Here is a 23,985-nt window from a genome sequence, read left to right on the forward strand (position 1 = left end):
GGGTGGTAATGTTCTGGACACAGATGAAATTAGGGAAAGCAATCCTCCAGGGACATCCAAGAGATCAAATTAGACCAATGCATTGTTGAATGTGAGGAGCCAAATGGAGCCTCCGTGAAACCTACTCCCAAAAGAAATGAGCTGGGTTTGGACTTCCATTCATTGTGTTGTGTAACTAATCTGTTCAGCACACTGTACATGTAAATCTAATTATTTACAGGTTCTCTTTACCATTTGAGAGACAGCAACATTGAGACAGTAGCATGCAATGGTGCTGAGGTTAGGCGGCTTTTCAAGCTTCAACCAGTGTCATCGATCATGATGGGCAACAGGTTGGGAGTGAGGAAGAGGCACCTCCTTTACAGCCTTCCATTAACAGTTTGCTTTCCTTTGGCATTTCAGAGTTTGTTTGGATTGTTAAATTGCCCGGAGATACTTGTGCATCCAGTAGGGCAGCACTAAACCTGAGAGGGGCAGCACCTTGTGCAGCTTCTGTTAGCAGGCACTGAGCTGTGAGCCTCCAAGGCTTGACTGGCACGGTGCTCCTTTGTAAAGCTGAAAGGAAGAATTTACCATAGCTGCAGAAACATGTGGAATCATCACAGACTCCATCCTTTCACTGAAAGGGTGGGTGTAAGTGGGGATGACTTGTGCAAGGCAGGCCCTACATAATACCCACTCATTAATGTGGACGACACTGAGGCTGCAAGCAAAATACAATGCCTTGTCTGCAATCATTAACATGACTGTTCAAGGATCCCTGATGTCTGGATGCTATCTGCAGTCAAGCAGTCAGTTGCTTGAGATGACCAACATTGACTCTGCCACTGCAACTTCGTTTAGCCCAGGGATGTCTGAAGAGGCTGCACATATATCAAATGTGTACAACTTCAGCAGGACTGACAGCCCTGAAGAGACCAGAACAGGCATTTTTAAGCGTATATGTGAAAAGAAAAGTGAAGGATTGTTGACAATGGAGTGTCATTTGTGCCACTTATGTTCCCTCAAAGTTTATTCCTTCCTTTCCGTCCCACCATGTTGATGTACAGTCCTGATATTGACAGTTGGTGTGGAAGGAGTCAGTTCTGTAGTTAGCCCTACTGGGTGGAAGACTTGGCTAAACATCCCCAGGGCTGTTTGAATTTAAATGGCCCAGGCCCATTGAGAATCACTTGTCCAAACACAGGCTCACTTTTCTCATCTTGGACTTTTGCAGGTTTTCAGTATCATACACAGGGATTAGGGCCTGGCAATTCCAAAGTGCCCTGAGAGGAGCTGTCTGTGGGGCTCTTCCTGTCCAGGCACTTGCTAACATACCTCGTTTCCCAGAGAGGAAGGGACACCCGGAGTGAGATCAAGATTCCTCTAACCTCTCCAGCCTAGCCTTTGATGCAGAGTACCATTGGCTACAGTGATGGGAGTACAGGCCTGTGTGAGCTGGACCTCTGTCTCCATGGCAGTCATGTGCATGTCAGAGTCAGCATGGAGTCATAATGTTGATGGACTCCTCCATTCTGTGATCCAGTTTACCGTCTGCCTCCGGCCACCTGCCTCCTGTCCTGGAGTTTCTCTGCATTTTGACAAGGTGGGGCGGGGGGCGGGGCAGTATGCTGGGAATAGCCTTGCCAGTGTATCCTGTGAGGGTTTAGTGGTTTCCACCTGAGGAGGTGGAGCTTGAACTGAGTGTATGTGGTGCTGGCCTCTTCTTCATTGTGGTTCATTGGGTCCCTTTAGAACCTGCACAAGAGAGGAAATTAGTTGTGAGAAAGAGGTAAAAGCGTCTTCGGACAAGAATGAGGTAGCACTGACATTAATGGCCGAGCAGCATTGCATAGCACAACAAAGTTGACGCAAGGCTCTCTCTTTTCTTTTTGTCTGGCCAACTGTAGCAATTTGTCCTCATGTACAATGGGAAACCTAAAGTCTGCCACCTCACTGCTGTCTTGACCGTGTCAGCCCAGTTTTTTTTCCTACAATGGTGCAGGAGGCCATTTAGCTCGACGTGCCAAAGACAGAGGGGGATTCAAAGTGATGGATTGAGATGGAAGAAGTGACACACGGTCAGGAGAGGTGGTGAGGTGTCCACAGTTACTGAGTAGAAAGTTCAGAGGGCAGAAAGGGTTAGCAGTTTGGGAAGATGGGGTGGGTGAATACTGTTGAGTGTACACACTGCATGCAATAGTGAGTATTACAGTCCGTGAGCCACGGTGAGAAGTGTTTGCACCGGCAGTGTTAGAATACGTAATGGTGACCCTGTGAGTGAAAGTTGGAGTGAAAATGGTGGTACTTACCTTCTCGCTGTAAAGAAGGTGATTAACCTTCTTCCTGCACTATCCAGTATTGCATTGAATCCACACAAATCCAGGCAGCAATCTCTATCCAGACTGGCTGTGTCTGGTGGTGTTGACTCTTTTGGCAGTCTGGAAGAAACAGCACTTCCCTTCTCTAGAATACCTTGTACCCAAGCACCTCCAGGTCTCTATCTGAAAAACAAGCGCCAGTTTATCTTTCTGGGCTATGTCTTCAGTAATGAGCGTAACAACAGCCTGTGAACGGCAGCACCTATCGGTGTCTGAAATGCTCTGAAACTGGGGTTTAAATAGGGTCCCAGCAGCTGGAATGCTGCAAAGTCCCAGCAGCAGCGAGCAGTTCTGCAACACGATTACTATGTAGGTTAGTTATGTAATGAATAAAGCATAGAATCACAGAAACCTTACAGTGCAGATAGAGGCCATGCAGCCCATCAAATGCGCACTGACCATCCGAAGAGCATATCACCCAGGGGTACTCTATTCCTATACTTACCATGGTCACACCACCTAACCTGTACATCCCTGCACACTACTGGGCAGCTTGGCATTGCCAACCCACCTAACCCACACATCTTTGGGCTGAGAGGAAACTACTGCGCCAGGTGAAAACCCTTGCAGATATGGGAAGAATGTATAAATTCCACACTGACCGCCAAGGCTGGAATCAAACCTGGGTCCCTAGCACTGTGAGAGCAGCTAACCAATATGCCACCATGAATGAGCTGAAGGGCTTATGACTGCATGAGAAAAATCTATATGGGCCCTGTTGGATTGCACATCACAGATATCTCCAAAAAACAAATACTTTGCCAAAAATTGAGAAAATTCAGTCAAAGGTCCTTTGCCAATTTAATATAAACATACTAACTTTTTTGTAAAAATGAAGTGTGTCAAAAAATGCAAGCTAATTCAATACATTAACTGGAATGAGAAGGTAGAATCCAAATAGGAAGTGAATGATGAAATACCGCTAATGTCAAAGTTCAAGTGTACACAAATTGAGTAACTTTGGATATTTTTTTCCTTCAATTATCACACATAAAAAGTATATTTTGTGAAACATGTTGTGAAAGCAAACTAATTTCAGTCTTGTAACTTTTGTCTGCATGAGTTTTGAGTCAGTGTGAACTGCTGGATGGTAGATTTGAGATCAACCTGCAACCAGCTGTCTGATTTCACACGATGTCTACAGATTCCTCAGTTTCAAAATAAACACCACAGAATTTTATTTGTGTCAGATGAGAAGCAGTTTTATTCTGGAATTACTCTACAGCAACAAACACAAGTGCAAATTTGACTGAAAACATGTACAAGCTAACACTAGCCAATCCCAAAATTTCATTCTGTTTTAACAGACTCCAGAATGACAGGACTTGAAACACCTTCTCTAAAGCACATTAAAATTCCACAGCATATACCGGGACACAGTATCTTATTTTGCCCCATTTTTTCCCTCATCACTTGTAAAAAGTTGAAGTAAAATATTTTTTTCAAAACTTTGTTGGAGTATCGTGGCAGGAAATTAAAATCATAAACCTCAGACCTTCATTTAATACCTGACTTTCACAAAGTTCCCACTAATTCCTGTTACACAGTATCCTGTATTGTTCAATAGAAGCTGTATTTTCAAAATGAAAAAATATGCAGCATTTTTTCAACATATTCAGATAATCTTAAAATACATCATTTTCTACAGCAAAAGATTAATTTACTTTCCAATGCATTTTACAGGCTCGTGAAAAAAAAGGTCTAATTTGTTTAAAATTTGTTAGACATTGTCCAGTTTGAGTACAATAATAAATATCTGCATGGACCCTTGGCAGCAGACTGCAGCATTTACAAAACATACTTTCAATTACAATTTTTGTTAGCTCTGACATACTGTCTATCCAGCTCTGTGAAACAAGGTACTGCCTCTCAACACCATCTGAGATTGCATTCTAAACTTTCATCATTCCTTCTTCAGTTAAAACGGACTTTTTAGATGTTAATTTGAACTAAAATTTGAGAATAAAATCTATTGAGATGACTTATAAATTCAGAGAAAATACTGTATGATTACAGTAATTCTGAATTGAAGTCAATAAATCTGAACAAAAAATACTCCAACTATATATATATTATATACGTTATATAATATACATATTTTAAAAGCACCTTCTTTCATATGCCCCTACTACTTAAATAGGCTTGCCAAATGAAGTAAACAGAAAACAGCGTACACCAAATGCTATTGTGACCCCCTCAGTACATCAAAACTCTACAAAGCGATTTGTTTGAAATCTTTTTAACCTAGCAATACATCAACAAACTTGCATCTGGCACTAAAACAAGGTCATAGCTTTGGGTTGTTATAGTAAGCTCTTCATGCTAATTTTTTTCAGAGATAAATCTAACAAGTATAACTGCTAACAGCTACCTTATTCTAAACAGTAACACCAAAAGGTGCAGAAACACAGATACTGTGAATAAAAGCATAACTTCAAGTATATAAGGGATAACACAACTCGCCACATAGGATATTATACTGTATCAAACAGCTGATCAAACAGAATATGAAAAGTAGGCATATACAGAAATCTAGCAAGGAACTGACACATTCTAATCAGATACATATCCTCAGCAGAGGAAATGCATCCTATTTAAAGTAGCTGCATGATAGTTTTGAGCAACTTCATTCCCATTTTCGTTACAACTTGTTTTGTAAAAATGCCAAACACCATGACCTTGTGAACAGGCACAATAACTTGGTGTTCATGTCATGCTTTGACATTAATACTCCTGCTGCTTACCGTACGAGACTGCTTTTCTTTCCTGAACTCAAAGTCCAGGATTCTTTACATATATTACTAGTTTCTGGACTTCAGCTTTTATTCCCAGGTAACACAGGTATGCAATAATTTATTTGTCTTGCAATAAATATTATCAATAGACATCTTCCCTCACCTATTTGGAAAAACTTGTTTAATATTGAATGAGTAACTAGGAATAAAGCATGTCAACTGCTTTCAGAGTTCTGATCCATTTCAACTCTGCCTGTAGCCATTAAACATTGTAAATGCATTTGTCATCAGTCCATGCGAGTAGAGCTGAGAAATAACATTGCTATGTGTGATGTACAGCAGTTGTACCCATTTAAAGCCAGAAACCTGGCATAATGGAAACAAAATTTTGTTTTTATTCACTACAGTCTTAGGACATGATCAATATTTAATTGAAAGGAATAAACACAATCCCACTTTGAGCCTGTGAAGGGCCAAAGTACATGCTACAAACAATTTAAATTGTGGACAGCAAAATCACAATCCTTGCTTGGCTAATGCAGCGGTAACATCATCGGCAAGTGTGGCCAGTTGTGGTGATTCCATTAGATTGATGCTGCCAGAAGATGAGACATTGCTCAGCCTATGAGGAGTTGTGGCACCAGATCGCCCTGGTGACTGAGTGATGATATCTGCTCCATGGTCCACACGAGCCTTGGCATTCTCACGAAAGCTAAGCTTATGACTTTCAATCTGTTAAGAAAACAAAGAGCAAATGCAGATCACTGGTGGAAATGATAAGGGCCAGAAGGAAAGAAATTATAATGTGACGTTCCGTGATACTATAGAGATTTTCATTTTGGTACAACATACATTATTATAGGATGATTTTTTTCTCAGGGTTCCCAGATGCCATGAATGCAGCCAAATTACCAAAATACACTCCTGGCATGCAAAACTGGGGGCGTTAATGATTAGGATGTACATTCAAGTTCAAATATCGAAATAGATCAAAATATATCTGTTGCCAAATCACAAGAAATTCTACAACACTTAAAGGCTTTAAGAAAGGAATTGCTTAGTGGTTTTGATGGTGGACTAGTAATCCTGAACCCCAAGTAATGTTTTGGTGGACCTGCGCTCAAATCACACCATGACAGATGATGGAACTACAATTAGAAGTGTTAACAATTACTTTGAAAACAGTGTCAATCGTCACAAAAACCTATCTGGTTTACTAATGTCCTTCAGGGAAGTATATCTGCCATCCTCTCCTGGTCTGGCCCTCATGTGACTCCAGACCCACAGCAAAGTGGTTGACACCACTGCCCTCTGAAATGGCCTACCAAGCTATTGCAGCAGTTGTATCAGCCACTAGAATATCTTCATAGAAAAGGAACCAACCAGACGCGCTGCCCGAATTTGATTGAGGCACTGGAAATTACAATGGCAAGCTTTGTCCTGTCAACCCTGCAAAGTCCTCTTGACCAGCATTTGGGGGCTAGTGGCAAAATTGGGATTGCTGTTTCACAGACTAGTCAATCAACAACCTGACAGTCCTATTCATGAATTCACACCTTACACAATGCCCCAAACACCATCACCACCATTTCTGGATATGTTTTGTCTCACCGACAGGACAGGTCCAGCAGAAATTGCAACAAAATGGAATACAATCAGGAGGGTGGTGCCCCGGGAGTCCTCAACACTGCTCCAGACCCCAAGACGACTCATGGCATCAAATCAAAATTGAGTGAGGAAAACTCCTGCTGATTAGCAGGTATATCCTCCTCTTCGGCTGATGAATCAGTCCTCCTCCATGGTGAGCAACACTTTGATGAAGCACCGAGGACGGCAAGGTCACAAAATGTACTCCGAGTACAGGACTTCAAGGTCCACCACCACCAGCGGTGGCTTGGCAGCTCTATTACTGACCGAGCTGGCTGAGTCCTAATGGACATAGTCGCTAGACTGGGTCTGCAGCAGGTGGCGAGGGAACCAAATGAGGGAATAACGTATTTGACTCCATCCTCATCCATCTGCTCGCCACAGATGCAGTGTCCATGATGGCATTGGTAAAAGTGATCACCACCCACTTTGCGTGGAGGTGAAGTCTCATCTTCACATTGAAAATATCCTATATCATTGAAAATATCCTATATACTATTACTGTGCTAAATGAGACACTTCAAAACGCAAGACTGCAGAAATGTTACAAAGTATTCATTCCATCAAGTAATAACCAAATTATGCCATTAACCATAACTTTTATTGCCCATTTCCATTCCTACCTTTACATTTCCACCGCCTGGAGTGTGACGTGTATTATCAAGTGAGCCAACCTTAGATTGAGCTTTTTCCTTAAAATCCAGTTTCTGACTTTCAATTCTAACATGCCCTCCACCTACACAAAGGTAATGAATTGTACTTTGAAATACATTGTAAATAAAATGAATAATAATGCTTGTGTCCAAGATCAGACAAGAAGTAATGAGCAACAGTCCATACCTGGCCGATAGTGAATGTTGCTGAAAGAGCCACACTTTGACGTGATATGACTCACATCTATTTTCTTAGTAACAATTTGCACCTGAAGAATATGAGAATAACGTTTAAGTTTCAACAGAAAGCCATTAATTAACCTTTGATGACTACAATCAAATGTTCAAGTATCAGATTACCATCCTTTTGATTTATTGAAAAAGTAATTTTAAAATATTCTGCAGTTACTTGTATTTGAATTGTACTTACAGACCAGTTAGTTTAAATTTGGAGTTAGGAAAATATCAAGTAACAATCTTTTGGCAAAACATTCATGGTTATGTGAAAAAGAAATTGTTTTAGTTTGGAAGAGTCAGCATGGATTTAAGGGAGATTCTTGTTTAACTTTTATTTTCCTCCCCCTGCAAGAGGTACAGAGAGCATCCATGAGAAACAAGGCTGTTTGTATGTTGGACTTTCAATACAGTGCCACTCAACAGACCAGTGTAGCAAATTATAAATTATTGGATAAAAAGGATAACTGATGTGGATACAAAATTAGCTGAGTGATAGGATATAGTGTTTTTGCAAACGATTACTTTTCAGGTTGCAGGAAGGCTTGTAGTGTGGTTCTCCAAGGGTCAGTATTGGCACCCCTGCTTTTCATATGTATTAATGATCTAGATGTTGGTAAAGGTTGCAGGTGTCAAAACTTCAAAAAACATCAAGATGGCAATGTAGAATTTCAAAAAGACATTGACAAGTTGATGAAGTGGGCAGACAGGCAACAGATGAAGTTCAATGCAGAGAAATGAGATGTGATACATTTTGGTACAAAAATCAAGGGGAGACACCACAAAATAAAGAGTGCAAATCTAAACAGTGTGCAGGAGCTGAGAGATCTGGATATCTACATGAATATATCATTAAAAGTAGGACAGTTAGAGTGAGTTTTTAAAAAAAACAAAGTAATCTAGGCTTTAGTAATAGCGGTATAGAGTACAAGAGTAGTGAAGTTGCACAGAACTTATAAAAGATATTAGTTAGACCTGAGCTGAAACATTCTACACAGTTTTGCATGCCACACTACAAAGACACCACAGATGCACTGGAGCAAGTGCAAAACAGGTTTACAAGACTGGTTCCAGTGATGAGAAACTTCAGTTACAGACGTTCTCAAAATCATGCGGGATGTGGACTGACTATATAATGATAAATTGTTCCTGCTGGTAGAAGGATTGACAACCAGATGACACAATTTTAAAGTCTTTTGTGAAGAAGTAAATGTGAAGCAGGACAGAAATTTTTCTCACAATGAGTGGTTTAGGTTTGGAATGAACTGCTTCGAAGTGTGATGGAGGCAAATCCAATTGAAGTATTCAACAGGGAATTAGATGATTATTTAAATACAAACAACATACACGGCTATCCGAAAAGGCAGGAAATTGGCACTGAGTCAAAATGTTCAGAGTGCCAATGCTGGTAAAATGGGCCATATGGCGTTCTTCGACACCTGAACAATTCTGACATTCTACTTAGCAATTTGTGGGGTTTGAAAATTTGCATCATATATTTTTAAAGACACAGGGTTTTCAAGCACTTAAAGGGTTCATGCATGATTAAAACATCTCTGTTGGGTTCAGGCAGCAAGCATTAAGAGAATGTCTATGCCATATTATTATTTTCCAGAAGTAAAAATAGTTCTAATTTGAAATTTTGTGGGAAAGCACAGTTTAGGAATGCGGCACACTCCCTGGAGAGTTTCAATGCCAAACACTCTGAGGATGGGCAGTGCTCCAGTTTATGGCAATGCTAAACTCTTGCTACATTGCTTGACTAAGAATATTTCTGACATTGAGCCAAATTATACATTACCTGCAGCCAACTTGCAGCTTCCCAATTTAGTTGAATTAAAGAAATCATGTACTAAAGTACCTAATTGTAATTGTAAATATCATCTTTTCAGCAACCACTGATCAACGGTAGGAAATGGAGATTGCCATCTTCAGTAAATATTAGCTCAGCTAACCAGATGATAAAAACAGCAACAATCTGAGGAATTTATGCTATTTAATCTCTATTAATACTTAAATTAAAAATAACAACTTGTTATTATGCTACATGCAGTTAAAAGACAAGTTAAATAGAGGTTAGAACTATATGCTGCTTGTGAAAATAACACAAGACAAAGCAAGAGAGTGGGCTCATTATTTATCATTGTGTATGACTGAGCAATGGTATGGTGTGAGGAGAGGACAATAAGGGACATCTCTTTGTTCAAGACATTTAAGACAGCTGTAATTTAACAATTCAAAGTAAACATCATTTGAGACCATCTCGGAAATGTGATTCCAGAAAATTTGGACTTTTCAAAAATTCTGTGTGAGGGTAAAAAGTATTTTTTTTTCCCCGGAGACATCTTATTCCTTAGCTCCTGAAACTCTACCGGATTTCAAGGGAAAAAAAGGTTCTAACTATGAAGTTTTTATTTTAAGATCAATATTTTTGTTAGTGGATTTAACTAAAAGTCAGCATTCTTGACTCATTTCAGAAAGCTGTTACTTTATTGACATGTATTGTGTTGGCTGATCCTGAGTTCTGGGAATCATTATGCAATCTTTTTCAAGACAGATGAACTATCATCGCTGTCACAAACAAAATGTAACTATTAATTTAAAGCCTTGTCTTATTGATAAATCAACTATTCTTTTGTTGTTCTGACAGATATAACATTTGTTACGAGGTTTTTAGTGTTCAACAACCACCCCCCCCCCACCCCGCTAATTGGGCAAAACTCATTAAAATGACTATGAAATGTTTCAGTCATTAATTCAGTCAAGTTGCAGTTAAATACCAAGTCATTTGACAAACCTTTCTAGATAGAAAATATAGCTATGCAGTAATTTCATAAGCATGAGGATGATTGGAAAGTTACTCCCTCAGACAAAAAACTACCAGCATCTTAAAGAAAAAGGAGGCCTAATGGCATTATCGCTAGACAATTAAAGCCAGAGCCCCAGGCAATATTCTGGGGACCAGGTTCAAATCCCAGCATGGAATTCAATAAAATAATCTGGATTTAAGCATCCAAAAGATATCAAATTGTCAATTGTCAGAAAAAAAAATCTCTGATTCATTAATGTCCTTTCAGGAAGGAAATCTGCCATCCTTGCTTTGTCTGAAATGTATACAACTCCAGATCCACAGCAATGTGGTTGACTCTTTACTACCCTCACAATAATTAGGGATGGACAATAAATGCTTGCTAGTGATGCCCACATCCCGTAAATGAATTAAAGAACAATTGTTATTGCTGCAAAGTATGTTTTCATTAGTCACTATGGTAAATGCAGTTACACATGAGAAGACAGTTTGAGATTAAACGGTAGAAACACAAATACAGAACAGTAAAACTATAATTTAGCTCTTTAACACTGATGTATGCACTCAAAGTGGTGAAAATTAGAGACAACATTTCATTTTTAAGTGGCCATTACTTCAATATGACAATTTGTGTGATTTTTAGTCAACAATGTATTTTAAAAAAAACTTTTATTTTGGCAATATTGAAAAAGAAGGGTAGATGGTGCTCTCAATGCTCCTGGAAACCAAAGCATCTCTCTCACCTTGAGGATGGGATGTGCCTGAGATTAGGAATGAAGCACATGGAAAACTGAGACTGCAAACTCTTGTCTTACCACTAGATATTAAAGGATATAGCAGCAGGACTCATAGAGAAAGGAGCTAGCTGTTTGTTGAGTGGTTAGGCCTTTTTTCTAAACCTTAAATTTTAACATAGTACACATATTGGTGATAAAGCGAATATATAGAAGTCATCACAAGTAAGGGAATAATACATAGAAATACTTAAAATTGATTAAGGATGACAGTTCAGGTGATGATTTAAGGTTGCAGCACATGAGAGTTGGGCATCATTGTACTCCAAAGCAAACACATCTGCAGTGTCTGAAGTTCAAGATGATTTCGGGGTATGTGCTGGCAGCTGAATGACAGACACTGCAATGCTTCAGGGAGGGAGAAAGTCATACAAAGTCCTTTTACTGGGAAGTCGTCAAACCACTTTGGACAGGGTCTGATTTAGATAGTGGTCAGGGATAGAAGGATGTCCTGAAAGGAGACCGAAGTGTCAGCCTTTGTAATTGTCAAATAGGTCTGATGTTCTCTCATCCTGTTTGGCTAACAGCAGGGTGGATGAACAATCTGATCATGGCACATGATACAGGAAGGTGGTGGGGTCAGGGGGGCATGTGTGTGTGGGATGGTGAGCCACATGAACTGAATTAGTAGGTGGTGTTAGTATAGGGAGGGTGTAAATCCATTCTCTGCAGCAAATTACTTAAATGGCAGACAGCTCAGTGCCAGAGTTTAGGATATCTGCTCAGGGTTGCATAGCAACTTGCAGGGCAAGGATTCATGGTCCATATAGGGACCAATGATACAGATGGAACCAGGAATGTGGCGCTGCACAGAGCTTGAGAAAATGGGCATGGAATTTAAAAGTGGTACCTCATAAGATTATGATTTCTGGTTTGTTGCCCGAGTCGCATGCAAACCAGCATGGGATACATAAAATTATAGAGATAAATAAACAGTTCAAAGATTGGTGTGGGAGAAGTGCATTCTGGTATCACTACTAGAGAAAATGGGGCTTGTACCATCAGTACAGTCTACAAATGAAACATGCCAGAGCCAGTGTTATTGGGAAGTAGTGGGGGACCAAATGTGGAAAGGTGTGATTCAACAAAGAACTGAAATAAAGTCAAAAGGGAAAATAGAAATATGGGAAATGAAGGTTAGTAAAGAGCAGGAGGGGGTAGAAAGGAAAAAAAAGACACTAGGAAGTCATGAGCAATAAATGTTGCAAAGATAACAAAAGGACAAAACTAAAGGCTCCGTACCTGAATGTGCATGGCATTCGTAAAGCAACTAAATTGATAGCACATTTGGAAATTAATAATTAGTATCTGATAGTTATCATAGAGGCACAGCTTCAACATGACAAGGATTGGGTCTTGAATATTGAGGGGTAAATGGCATTCAAGGAAAATAGGGAACTACGTGAAGGTGGAGGAGTAACGATGTAATTCAAGAATGAACTATGCAGTAATTAGAGATGTCTTGGTTCAAGAGATCACAATGTAGAATCAATTTGACTGGATACGAAGAATAGTAGGGAAAGGAAGTCACTAGATGGAGTGGTCTACAGGTTCTTTAAAATGGTAACCACAAGGTGGGACAAAGTATACAAGAGGAAAGACTAAAATGAAGCTAAGAACTGCAGATGCTGGAAATATGAAACTAAAACTGAAATTGGTGGAGAAACTCAGCAGATCTGGCAGCATTTGTGGATAGAAAGCACAGGCAATATTTTGGGTCCACTGACCCATGTTCAGACCTCTAGGAGTTTCTTTTACACTTCATTCCCATCCATTTTCTCTTTTTTTTTTGTAATATTTTCTTCCTCAGTGTTTTTCACAGGATCTTAAACTTCTGATAGCTGCAGCTTCTGATATTACTTATTGTTCTTTAAAGCCAATCAATCCATTTACTCCCTGTTGCAGTTTCCCTTTTTATCATTGAGCTATTCTATTTTCTGCTAAAGTCCACTACTTGGATGCCAATTAGGATCAAACAGGAAAACCTCATGGGGTCACCAAAGGCCCAATTGTCATTTTTATTTTTCTGTGTTATCCTTCAGACACAGTGCAAAAGAGTTCCAATTTTCATTTTTATATTGGCTTTAACAGGTGCGTGTGCACACATGCCATAGACAGATGACAGAAGCAATCAAAGCAGATTGGAAACCCCCATACTCTACCTTTGAGGCAACTGATATTTAGGTGGCACAATGCTACCAAACAGTAGGTGATAGAAGTAGGATATCAAGTACGTGCATGAAGTATGATGGTGGTTAAATAAGAGGAAGGTGCTGGTGTAAGTATGCAGTTACCCTTTTACTCCAAGAAAATCTATTGCAAGATCGGGGAGAGTTTATTTTCTTTTTTTTTTTAAAATGATGGTGAAACAGTTATTGATAGCTGGGTGAAAGTTGTGGTCATTTCCTTCACCTGTCTCTAAATATGCATAACGGCAAAAGTAGGACAGGTGACAATCTATAATGAAGATGGTCCTCATCACCAAGCGTAAAATTTCATAGCAGAAAGAGAAGCAACTTTAAGTAGCCAATATTAATTTCTAGGCTACACAAGGTGGTCCCTTAAAAAGGACTGCACCTAAATGACAGCTCTGGAATCAGTAATGGCAGATTTTTCTATGAAAATTTTATCTCTATTGAAACTGCTGTTGTGAAAGGAGGTTTAAGTGTAGAGCTCTCAAATTCATTCCTATTAAACAAACATTGCTGATCAGGTGCAGGTATTGAAAAATCCACATAGCACTACTTACAAGTGTATTCTGTGAGAACAAGTTTGGAACAAAACACTTGCCCATCTTAAACTTCTGGATCATATCATTTTTGGGAACTATTTTGAAATGAAACAGAGCTGGGAACAATATTCCTAAACATTTATGCACGTGCTCGATAAATCTCTGGTGTGCAAATAAAACATCTCCCTTCTTGCTTATTTATCAGATGCCTTCCTGTGGATCATGCAGTCTACATCCTCGGTTTTAGTTCTGAAACTTGAACCTTTCTTACTCTTCTTTCAAATTTCCTTACACTGCTGATCCTGCTCATCCCCCAATTCAAATTTCACCTTCATTTCTCTCCTCTTCATACAGCATCATTGAATAGCTACAAAAAAGGAGACGACCATTTGGCTCATTAAGTCTGCAATTCGTCTTTTCTGAAGCTACTTAACTGTTCCCACTGCCCGTCCTTTCACCCCATAACTGGGATTATCTTAGTGCTTAAAGAAGCTTGCACAATTCCTGTGAAATCTCTGACCGAATTGACTTCCACCAATAAAGTCCGAATTATTTTAATTTTCCTTTTTCTCTTCACAGTGAATGAAATGCTGAACCCGAGTTCCAGTGATGAGTGCATTTAATAATGTTGAAGGAAGAGTGCAGAAGGGGTTATAATACTGTGACCCTGTGATCTCCATTTTTAAATAAACACTGAAGTGGATTCAGAATATGTACAATTTAGTTAGAGCTGGGACTTGCAACAGATCGCTGACCAATCCAAATCATGCAACTATGTGAATTCACAAAGAATGGGACAGGGACAGGAGGCATTATTTATGAATTATCAGTGGAATTATCTAGGGCCTGCTGGAACTTAACCTTGCTGCAAGGTGATTAAGGTAAAAATTGAAGTTTCAAAAGAAAAATGTGCACAGTATCTGATGAAAGCAAAATGAATTATTCTGAAAGGAGAAAGAAGCCTTAGTATAACAAACAATGAATGACAAAAAATTAACAGACAGATGCAGCTGGCATTTATTTAATTCCTTTTAGTGACTAGTAAGTCTTCCACATTACTGCTCAATGGTAAATCAAAGCATATGCAGCCTAGAACAATAAGGACATGATCAACAAAATGTGATGGCAACTGTATGATTAAGCATGACTATTAATAAATTCAGAACTCTCTATTGGTGCTGCCCATGCTGAGTTGGTGGGTACATTTTCAAACAACATTGGGTGTTTGTATGTCATGGTAGGACATCACGGATTAAGAAAAATCCTTTTCTACTGGTGCTTTGCAAATTAACGGCATTTTATAAAAATCAGAAGTGATTCATTTCTTTCAGCAAGTGTTCTTCCATCTGTATCTTGAATTTTAGCCTTTTACTATTTTGGAAACTGACAGGAATGATTTAGAATGAAGGCGCATTTAATAAAAATTATCCAAGGAAATTGCACACATGAAGGAGGTTTCAAATACATGGAGGGACAGAGTAGGTGTTAGGAGTTTAGCACTAAGTGGTGCTCTGGTAAACTCTAATTTGTGGGAAGTAAGTTTCTGGAAAAGGTCTTTAAAAACACTGAATCAAATGTTTTAAACAGGTTCAAGAGAAATACTTGAATTTTTATAACAAAGAGGAACCAAGTGATGCAATGTGCAAATCTGTAAGAAAAAAAAATTGCTTCCTAAAAGTTTTATATATTTAATGTTTACGTTACCATTTCTGGAAGAATTAATGAAGAAACTGGAAAGAACAATATAGACAATAAAACTATATAATTCGACAGTGTGTAAAACATTCATTTTGCATTCGTCATACTTAACCCGATCATTAAATAGTTTGCATAATTTTAAAAACCAAATGCATTTAAGACATCTGATCTACTAAAAGTGAAATAATTCACAATTATTTGTTAGTTGGTGGGTATGAGTAGACAGGATTATTAAAAAAATACAGCTGTTATTGTTGCTGGAAGCAAATACTCATTCCCCAGCATTGGTTCTGTAAATATTGATTGCACAGTATATCTTTGTTACTATCTCTAAACTGTAACAATCAGAATGTGATTAGGCATGGCTGCACTCAATGTGGACAACATAAAATACGTCAGCACTTATCTATTGTTTTCAAAAGTCAGATAAATAGCCCATAATAAACATCTCAAGGTATGAAATGATGCAAAGAAAAAGCATTATTTTTGACCAAAAAGACAAGCAAGCAATATTGCATATGTTTTCTTGTTAAGCATTTTATACAGTAATTACAGAATTTGTTTGTCAAATAAATTGTCAGTTTTAAAAGTAAGGAAGTGACTCACGTTTCCAACCAGGGGAGAATAACGTACGTTGTCCAGCGAGCCACATTTTGGCTGAATATGGCTAAAATCAGGTTTTACATTTGCTATATGTACCTGGAAATGATAGGCACTTTACCAATCAATATCTACACACTAGTCATTCAGTGAGAAGATGCCCACTGTATATAATATTAGATACATACTGTTAAACACTTTATTATAAAAATGAATTTGATTTCCAATTTTTTATTAAATGCTTTAATCTCAATTGGGCTAAGAAAATATTCGACTATATTAAAAGCCACCAGTACTTGGCAAGTGGCTTCGAGTGATTATTTCTGCAGTTCAAACACAAACTTTTGTTGGAGAAAATCATTTCAAGAATGTGAAATTACCATTGCTCAAAGTGTTGAGCTAAAATTTCAATTTAAAGATCATTACATATAAAATTAATGTGTTCACATTTATAATGCAATGAATTGTCTAACAAATGACATTCTAAACCAACAGCACAGGTTTTAAAAATTATCACACCTTGCTTTTAAACGTACATTTACGAAAGTAATTGGTTTTAGCCATGAAACCTACATAAACAGCTTGTTCAATGATGTTGTAAAAATCAAATTAAATAAAAAGAAAATGCAGCATAAAAAGCTTCATGTGCGAATATAAGACAGCAATTAAGCTATCAAATTGATATACATAAACATGCGTACACACATACACACATCTACACACACACACACACACACACGTCCTCAAGCAACCAATACTTAACTGACATCAGGGCATAACGTTTTAGTTTGCTGTGACAAATTAGAATCTAAAAGCTGACTGGTCTACAAATAATTCCTTTGTGCTTTGGAATTCTAATACAACAGTTGATTAGATTAGGGCATGACACTGATTTTACAACGCAACATAACTTCCCACCTTCCTGTTCAATGTTGTCCAGTAATTGATCCAATAGAAGATTTAGGCGAGAAATCATAGCTCACCATTTTTCTCATCCTATCTCATAGCAGCAACCTAAAATAATTGACAGATACACTTTCCAAGGGAAGCTGAAGTTACACAGTACCAAATTTTAAAATACAATGATTTCATTAGTTTGATTTTTCTTTGCTTCTTTACAAATTCACAAACTAGCATAATTGAGTGGAGCTGGAATGTTATTTCTCACCGCAGGAACTATTTGGTTAACTTAATGAAAATCGTCATAATCTACCAATAAAAGGTTCATCCTATTATACATTATGCCATATTGACAAGTATAAATATAAGCAATCATCAATGCTACACAATGTCCATTTAACATTCTATTACAGGATTCACTTTTCTTAAGGACCAGTTACTTCAAAGATTATCAATTGTAACAAGCTAATTTGTGGGGTAACCGATTTAAGATTTAAATACATAATATATTGAGAATCTGCAATAAAGCAGAAAATGCTGGAAATACTCTGCATCACCGAAGCATCTGCAGAGAGAGAAGCAGAGTTAACGTATTAGCTTTGTAACCTTTCATCAAGCCCTGAGAAAGTCAGAATTATATTAGGTTTTGAGCAAATGTAAGGTGGGGGTTGAGAGAGGGGGCTTGAGAGGAATCCAAAAGGAATGAGGTGACTACAAGTCCAGGGTCACACTTGCCATTTGAATTCTCCACCTTACTTCCCACCTAACATTTCAGCCCTCAGCCTCCTGCAGTGCTCTCACGAAGCAGCACCAATCTTTTGCCTGGGCATTTGACAATATTTTTGACTTGTAAGAAAATGTGGAGTGCAGTAATTTTAGATTGTAACCTCCATCTCTATCTGACTTTGCTTTTCCTTGCTCTTTTCGGATATTTTTCTCTCATTTCTCATTTCTTTTCCTTTGCTTTGCTTCCAGATATTAGGCAATCATGGTTTTGCCATTCACGTCTCCTCTTAACATTTTGTTTCTTTACTTTGTCCTATTATTACTCCCTTTGGCTTTTCACTGTGAAACCAGCTGTTATTTAATCTCTCCTGCTTTCCACCCCATCAAAGCCCTTCCATTTTGCCCACCCTCCCTTTTCACTTGCTTGAAACCCATTACATTACCTATGTCACGAAATGGCTAAAAGACCTGAAAAATTAACTCCATTTCTCTCCACATTTGCTGAAAAATCGATTGAATATTTACAGCACTCAGTGTTCATTTTAAATCCCTTGCTCATAAAATAGGTTGCTTGTACTCGAATATTTTAAGTTTTAAACATTTGCAAAAAATTTCAAAACTATAATATCCAGTAGAGTCTTTTCTAATTTGACTTAAAGTTTCTGAGTACCTTTTCTTTCCTCTCAGGTAAAAGTTTGCACTTAAGTACTTACAGGATCATTCCCAAACAGTTATACTTTTTGTTTGCTTATTATTGTAGGCTCATGGCATTAATACAACTTCCTCTAAAAGTGACCAACTTGTGATAATTATTATAATCCCACAATAATCTTCATCGAGTTACACAGAAATTAAAAGACTTGGTTTCCAACAGATTTTTAAAGGGGTTCATTCGTAGATCACAGTCTCCTCTTTGGCATGTCAGAGAAAGTAGATGTCATACAGTCAGTATACTTAATAGACAAATTTTAATTACATTGATGATAAAATTAACAATTGCTCAATTTTCCTTCCTTAGCAGTGGATTTTAATACATGTGAAGAACAAATATGTACAGGGTCTATCGATTACACAGTGTAAATGCCAACTTGAAGGTCGTCATAACAGGTGTAATTGAACTATGGCTAAGAAAATGAATCGCTCTTCTTATTGCCTCAGGCAGCAGGACATGGGATTTAGGAATAGGATTAGGCCATTCATCCTTTTGAGTCTGCTTCACTATTCCACATGATCGTGACTGATCTTAGCTGTAGTCTTTTCCACTTTTCCATCTGTCCCATCACTAACCATATAGCCATTCACTTTCTATCTATCAAAAATCTACTGCATTTTGCTTTAAACAACCAGCCTCCGTTATCTTCTGGGAAGGGATTTCTACAAAGCCACAACCCATTGAAAGAAACCAAGATTCTTCTCACCTTCACCGTAAAAGGGAATCCTCTTATAGTCAGTCCCAAGGTAATGAAGAGATTCCGTTCTGGAATCAGTTTACAAGACGATTTGTATGCAAGTTGGAACACAATGCAGGATAATAAAAGCCACTCGTTAAATGATCATATGTCGTATCTTTAAAATTACACCCGAGATTGCATTTGTAAATAAACGCATTTGTAAGTTGGATGTTCATAAATCAGGGATCCCTGTACCCTTAAACAGTGTCCTGTAGATCATGTTAGTTTCACAAGAGGAAATATCCTTCCTGTATCCACCCTATCAAGCGCCCTCAGAACCTTGTGTGGTTTAATTAGATCACCTCCAGTCAAAAAAATCTCAATTCCAAATCAAATTCTAGTCATTCTCAAGCTCACTCTTAGCAAGTGTTAACAGATCAATGATATGTGGGTGCAGAGACTGGGGAACAGAAGACAGTTTCAGGCCAGGTGGTCTGTTTTCATGCCAGTTTGAATGCCAAGTAATTTTCTATGATGTGAAATAACAAGGAGGTAAATTTTACTGTGTCTGTAGGAGAAATAGCACTTGACTGAAGTTGTAAAATGAAAATTGTTTTAGATAAACCAGTTTGGATTTTTTTGAGTTTGTAACCAAGAGGGCAGCTACATGGCAACCAGTTACTGTAGCATGTGTGGATTTCCAAAAAGCAGTTAATTAGAATGCAAGACTTTATGACAAAAAATTAGATCTCAATGGATGGGTTAAGGATTGATTCAAGGTCTACAAAGAGAATGGGGGAAAAAAAGGATCATTTTCAAGTTAGTTGGATACCTTCAGAATCAATACTGGAGACTTGTCTGTGATTATAATCAAATGATTTAAATGAGATGACCAAGTGTCATGTATCCAAGTTTGTTGATGACACAAAGACAGTTGGAAATGCAAGCTGTGAGGAGAACACAAGGAAACTATAAAGGGATACATTGTGGAGATGAGAGTTTGGCAATTAGAATATACTGTGGGCAAATGTGAAGTTATCCACTTTGATAGGAAAAATAGAAAAGCAAATTATTTTTAAGCGGTGAGATTTTGGGAAATGTTGTTACTCACAGTAGCTTGAGTGTCCTTTTACAGAAAGCAGAACAGTAATATGCAGGGATTTAGGAATGCCAACGGTATGTTAGGCAATGCAGAGTGATTGGAGTACAAGAATAGTCTTACTGCGACTGTATTGAACATTTGTGAAACATGGAATATTGTATAAAATATGTCAAAGAAAATAAACTTGCTTTATAGGGGTATGTAGCAGAGGTTCACTTGAGTGATTCCAGGGATGACTAGATTGCCCTGAGAAAGCGATTTCATAGCCTCAGGTTATATCCCCTACAGTTCAGAAGAATGAGAGGAATCCAAAAGGAATAAGGTGACTACAAGTCCAGTTCATCAGTTTATACTAAATTCTTGAGGGCTTGACAAGGTAGATGCTGGAAGTAAGTTTTCCTGTTTTAAGCTTCAAGTGTTATGACTTTTTTAAAAAGCAACAAATGCTTCCCACTGAGTACATTCAAGTCATAGATTCATAGCTGATGAGATAATATGGGAATGAAATGACAGGGGAATAATGGGGAAATGGAGAGCTGACACTGATTAAGCATAATCTTGATTATACTGAATGGCAGAGCAAGGCTCAAATAGCTGAATGGTTTACTCCTGTTCCAAATGTATGTCCTTAGGAAATCCAGCTGCCACGGTTTAGCTCACTTGCTTAACCTATCAATGTCTTCGCAATTTAATGTTCACATCTAAACTACGAATGTTATCAACTTCAGTGCCATCAATAAATTTAGATACATATGCTTTAATGAGTTATCTAGGTCATTAATAAATGTAGTGAATAGTTGAGACTCCAACAGAGATTCTGTGGAATGCCACTAGCCACTTCTTCCATTTTGACTAACATATCTATCATATCTGCTCTCTATTTTATTCTGTCTAGCCAATCTCCTCACCAGATCAACCATTTGTCTTAATTCCATGAACTTTAATTCTGGTTAACATTTGCTAATGCCAAAGTTTTATATAAGGAAGTTTATGTAAACTACATTCATAGACATTGTAATTTCATACTACTTTAGTTACTTCCTCAATAAATCACTCAATAAATCACAAAATATGTTGGTTCTAATACTGATCACTAAATCCTCAATAAACCCATTCCTTAGCACAAGTATTCTCCCTCTCTAACAACTCAACCTTGATAACAAGGCTTGTAAGCTACAGTTTGAATAAATGTTTTGAACTACCTCAATGTAGCTGTAAGGTTTGCAAGGGCTTACAGTGACCTCCTGCTAAAAGGGCAAAGTGGTTGCTTGTAGCAATTAGTGTTATATAACTTTGATACACGGTAATGTTGGTTCTTCCTCGTATTGTCAGTCTTTGGAACATGGTGAAACATTTCCCATATGATTCCAGTACTTGCAAGACAAGGTACGGCTAGGATTTTTTTCCAGAAATGATTATCTTCTGGAGATGGTACTCTGGAGTGACAACCACCTCTTGTTCCTATCTCAAAAGCCAGATATTCTACTCCAACAGTAAAACAAAACATTGGGAACTTTATATTTCTGCCACTTACCCCCTGTTGTGCCTCAATACAGCTTGAATTTAAAGGTTATCCACTACTTCTTTACTCCTTTTGTCCATACAGATTTTAAGAAAGGAAATAAATACTTAGAAGCTATTTTGATTCCTTGTAAGGCTCCAGAATATTCATTCTCTCTATGCAATTAGTTGTCTTTCATTCCATGCTGGTTACGTGTCACAAAATATGTTGGTTCTAATACCGATTGACTGCACAGTCTCCATGTGTCACTCACTTAAGAGATAAGCGACAATTGTAAACCAATGCATAACAACACTGGACTGAGCTAGAGCAAGTTGTGAGGCTTCATTGTAATACTTATTGTGAAGTTTTAAAAGGTACAAATTTAATTCCAGAATTCATAATTCAGTTAAAGCTAGTTGTCCTTCTTGGCCGAATGCTGATTGCAACCTCAACACTCAATTTCTTCAGCAAAAAACTTGTGACAACTGGTTATGTTGCCCCTTTAAATTAGACACTGCAAGTTTTATTACCAGACTCTTCTATTACCAGATATATAACTTTGCATCCAGCACTAGTATTATAATGGACAATCATCTAAAATTAGGATATAATTTTCAAGAAAAAAAATGTCATGCTGTCAATTTAAAGTTGTATTTGTTTTCCAAATAAATCTTTGAATTTTGAGTATTTCTATCAAATCTCTCATTTTTATGGAAGTGGTATTCACATCACATACCTGGCCTCCTCTTGGTTGATGCTTTAGGTTGTCAATTGAACCAATCTTGGATTTGATATTTTTCAGATCTGGCATTGGCTGGTTGATCACTCGGAGTTGCTTTGGAGTAAGGGGAGATTTTGGAGGAGTGCGGATAATTGCCACTTTCCGTTCTGTGGGCACAAGGATGGGAGATTTGTGTGTACCAGGAGTACCAGGAGTGCGGGGGGTCCTGCTGCCTGGTGTACGGGAATAGCTGGGTGGTGTGCCAGGTGTGACTGCAGTTGATCCAGGAGTGGAGGGCGTCGCAGTACCACTTCTTGCTGATCTGGTGCGAGTTGGTTCAGACCCTTTAAATACATATACATAATATATATATAAAGAATACATATTTATACATAAAGAAATAGCTTAGCCTTTATACATACCTCAATACAGAAATATTAATCCAGCATATATAAAATATAGAAAGGATAACATATTAATGCATATAGTGCAACACAACTTATTTTGTAACAGTGACCAACTAATCAAATAAGCATTTTCCGCCTCTAATACACAGCCTGACATCATAAAAATACTGGAAAAACCATACTCTCAAGACTGTCTTTGGACATTCATTAATGGTCTAAAAGATATTTACTTATTAAATTATGAAAAGGTCACTTCAAGCCTGTTCACCCTTGTGCAGATTTGAACTTTTATTATACATCTAGTCATGGTTCTGAATGTTTCACTTAAGTTATATCAAGTGTGTCATGCATGACATAGTTCATAAATTTTACAAAGAGTTCAGTAGGCACAAAGCCACCATTGACTAGGCTACCTGCACTAGTATGCGCTCGCGATCTGGTCACTCCTTGGCCCTTTTGATCGTTTCTAGGTTCGGTCCTTATAGCTATAATGGGGCAGACGTGAAACACAGAGAATGGATAAGGACATTTGAGGCAAGTTAATAGGAACAAAAAAACTGACTTTCAAAATATTTTGAAAATGATTTTTATGCTTGCAATAGAAGTAGCATGTGCTATTTGCCGTTAATTTTACCACTTAAGTAATAAATAATCAAAAAACTGCTAAAATATAACTATACATGCTTTGTTGGTTAATTCAACTTAACAATCAAGTAAGTTTTTGGAATTAGTGCCATAGTTTAAATAATTAATTGGAGAGATAAGTTAAATTTTAATACACAGCAATAGAAGCATATTGAATCAGCTCTGTAAAATGTATTAACTGCCATTTTGACCCTAATGAAATAGATACCTTCAATATCAATTAACTGTAAATTAGAGAAAATCAAATTAATGTGCTTTGGTCCTGTGGTACTATCTTGTCCTCCTTGAGCTATGAAAACCCAAATATTTAAGCAACCTTCAATAAATA

General features: G+C 37.8%; 1 protein-coding gene across 5 annotated transcripts in view; it reads right to left on the reverse strand.

Annotated features, from left to right (window-relative positions):
- Window positions 1-3,551: 3,551 nt before the first annotated feature.
- LOC109934900 (microtubule-associated protein 2-like) overlaps window positions 3,552-23,985 on the reverse strand; it is a 240,988-nt gene continuing 220,554 nt past the window's right edge. For all 5 annotated transcript variants that reach the window (XM_048599358.1, XM_048599359.1, XM_048599355.1 and 2 more), the window contains 6 exons: window positions 23,426-23,497; window positions 22,621-22,949; window positions 16,268-16,360; window positions 7,583-7,664; window positions 7,366-7,478; window positions 3,552-5,827 (listed from right to left, as the gene is read on the reverse strand). In XM_048599358.1, coding sequence (XP_048455315.1) covers window positions 5,612-5,827; window positions 7,366-7,478; window positions 7,583-7,664; window positions 16,268-16,360; window positions 22,621-22,949; window positions 23,426-23,497 — 905 coding nt within the window. In that variant the 3' untranslated portion in view covers window positions 3,552-5,611. The remainder of the gene's footprint in view (window positions 5,828-7,365; window positions 7,479-7,582; window positions 7,665-16,267; window positions 16,361-22,620; window positions 22,950-23,425; window positions 23,498-23,985) is intronic.

This window comes from Rhincodon typus, chromosome 7 (assembly GCF_021869965.1).
Source record: "Rhincodon typus isolate 14 chromosome 7, sRhiTyp1.1, whole genome shotgun sequence".
Classification (NCBI taxonomy): domain Eukaryota; kingdom Metazoa; phylum Chordata; class Chondrichthyes; order Orectolobiformes; family Rhincodontidae; genus Rhincodon; species Rhincodon typus.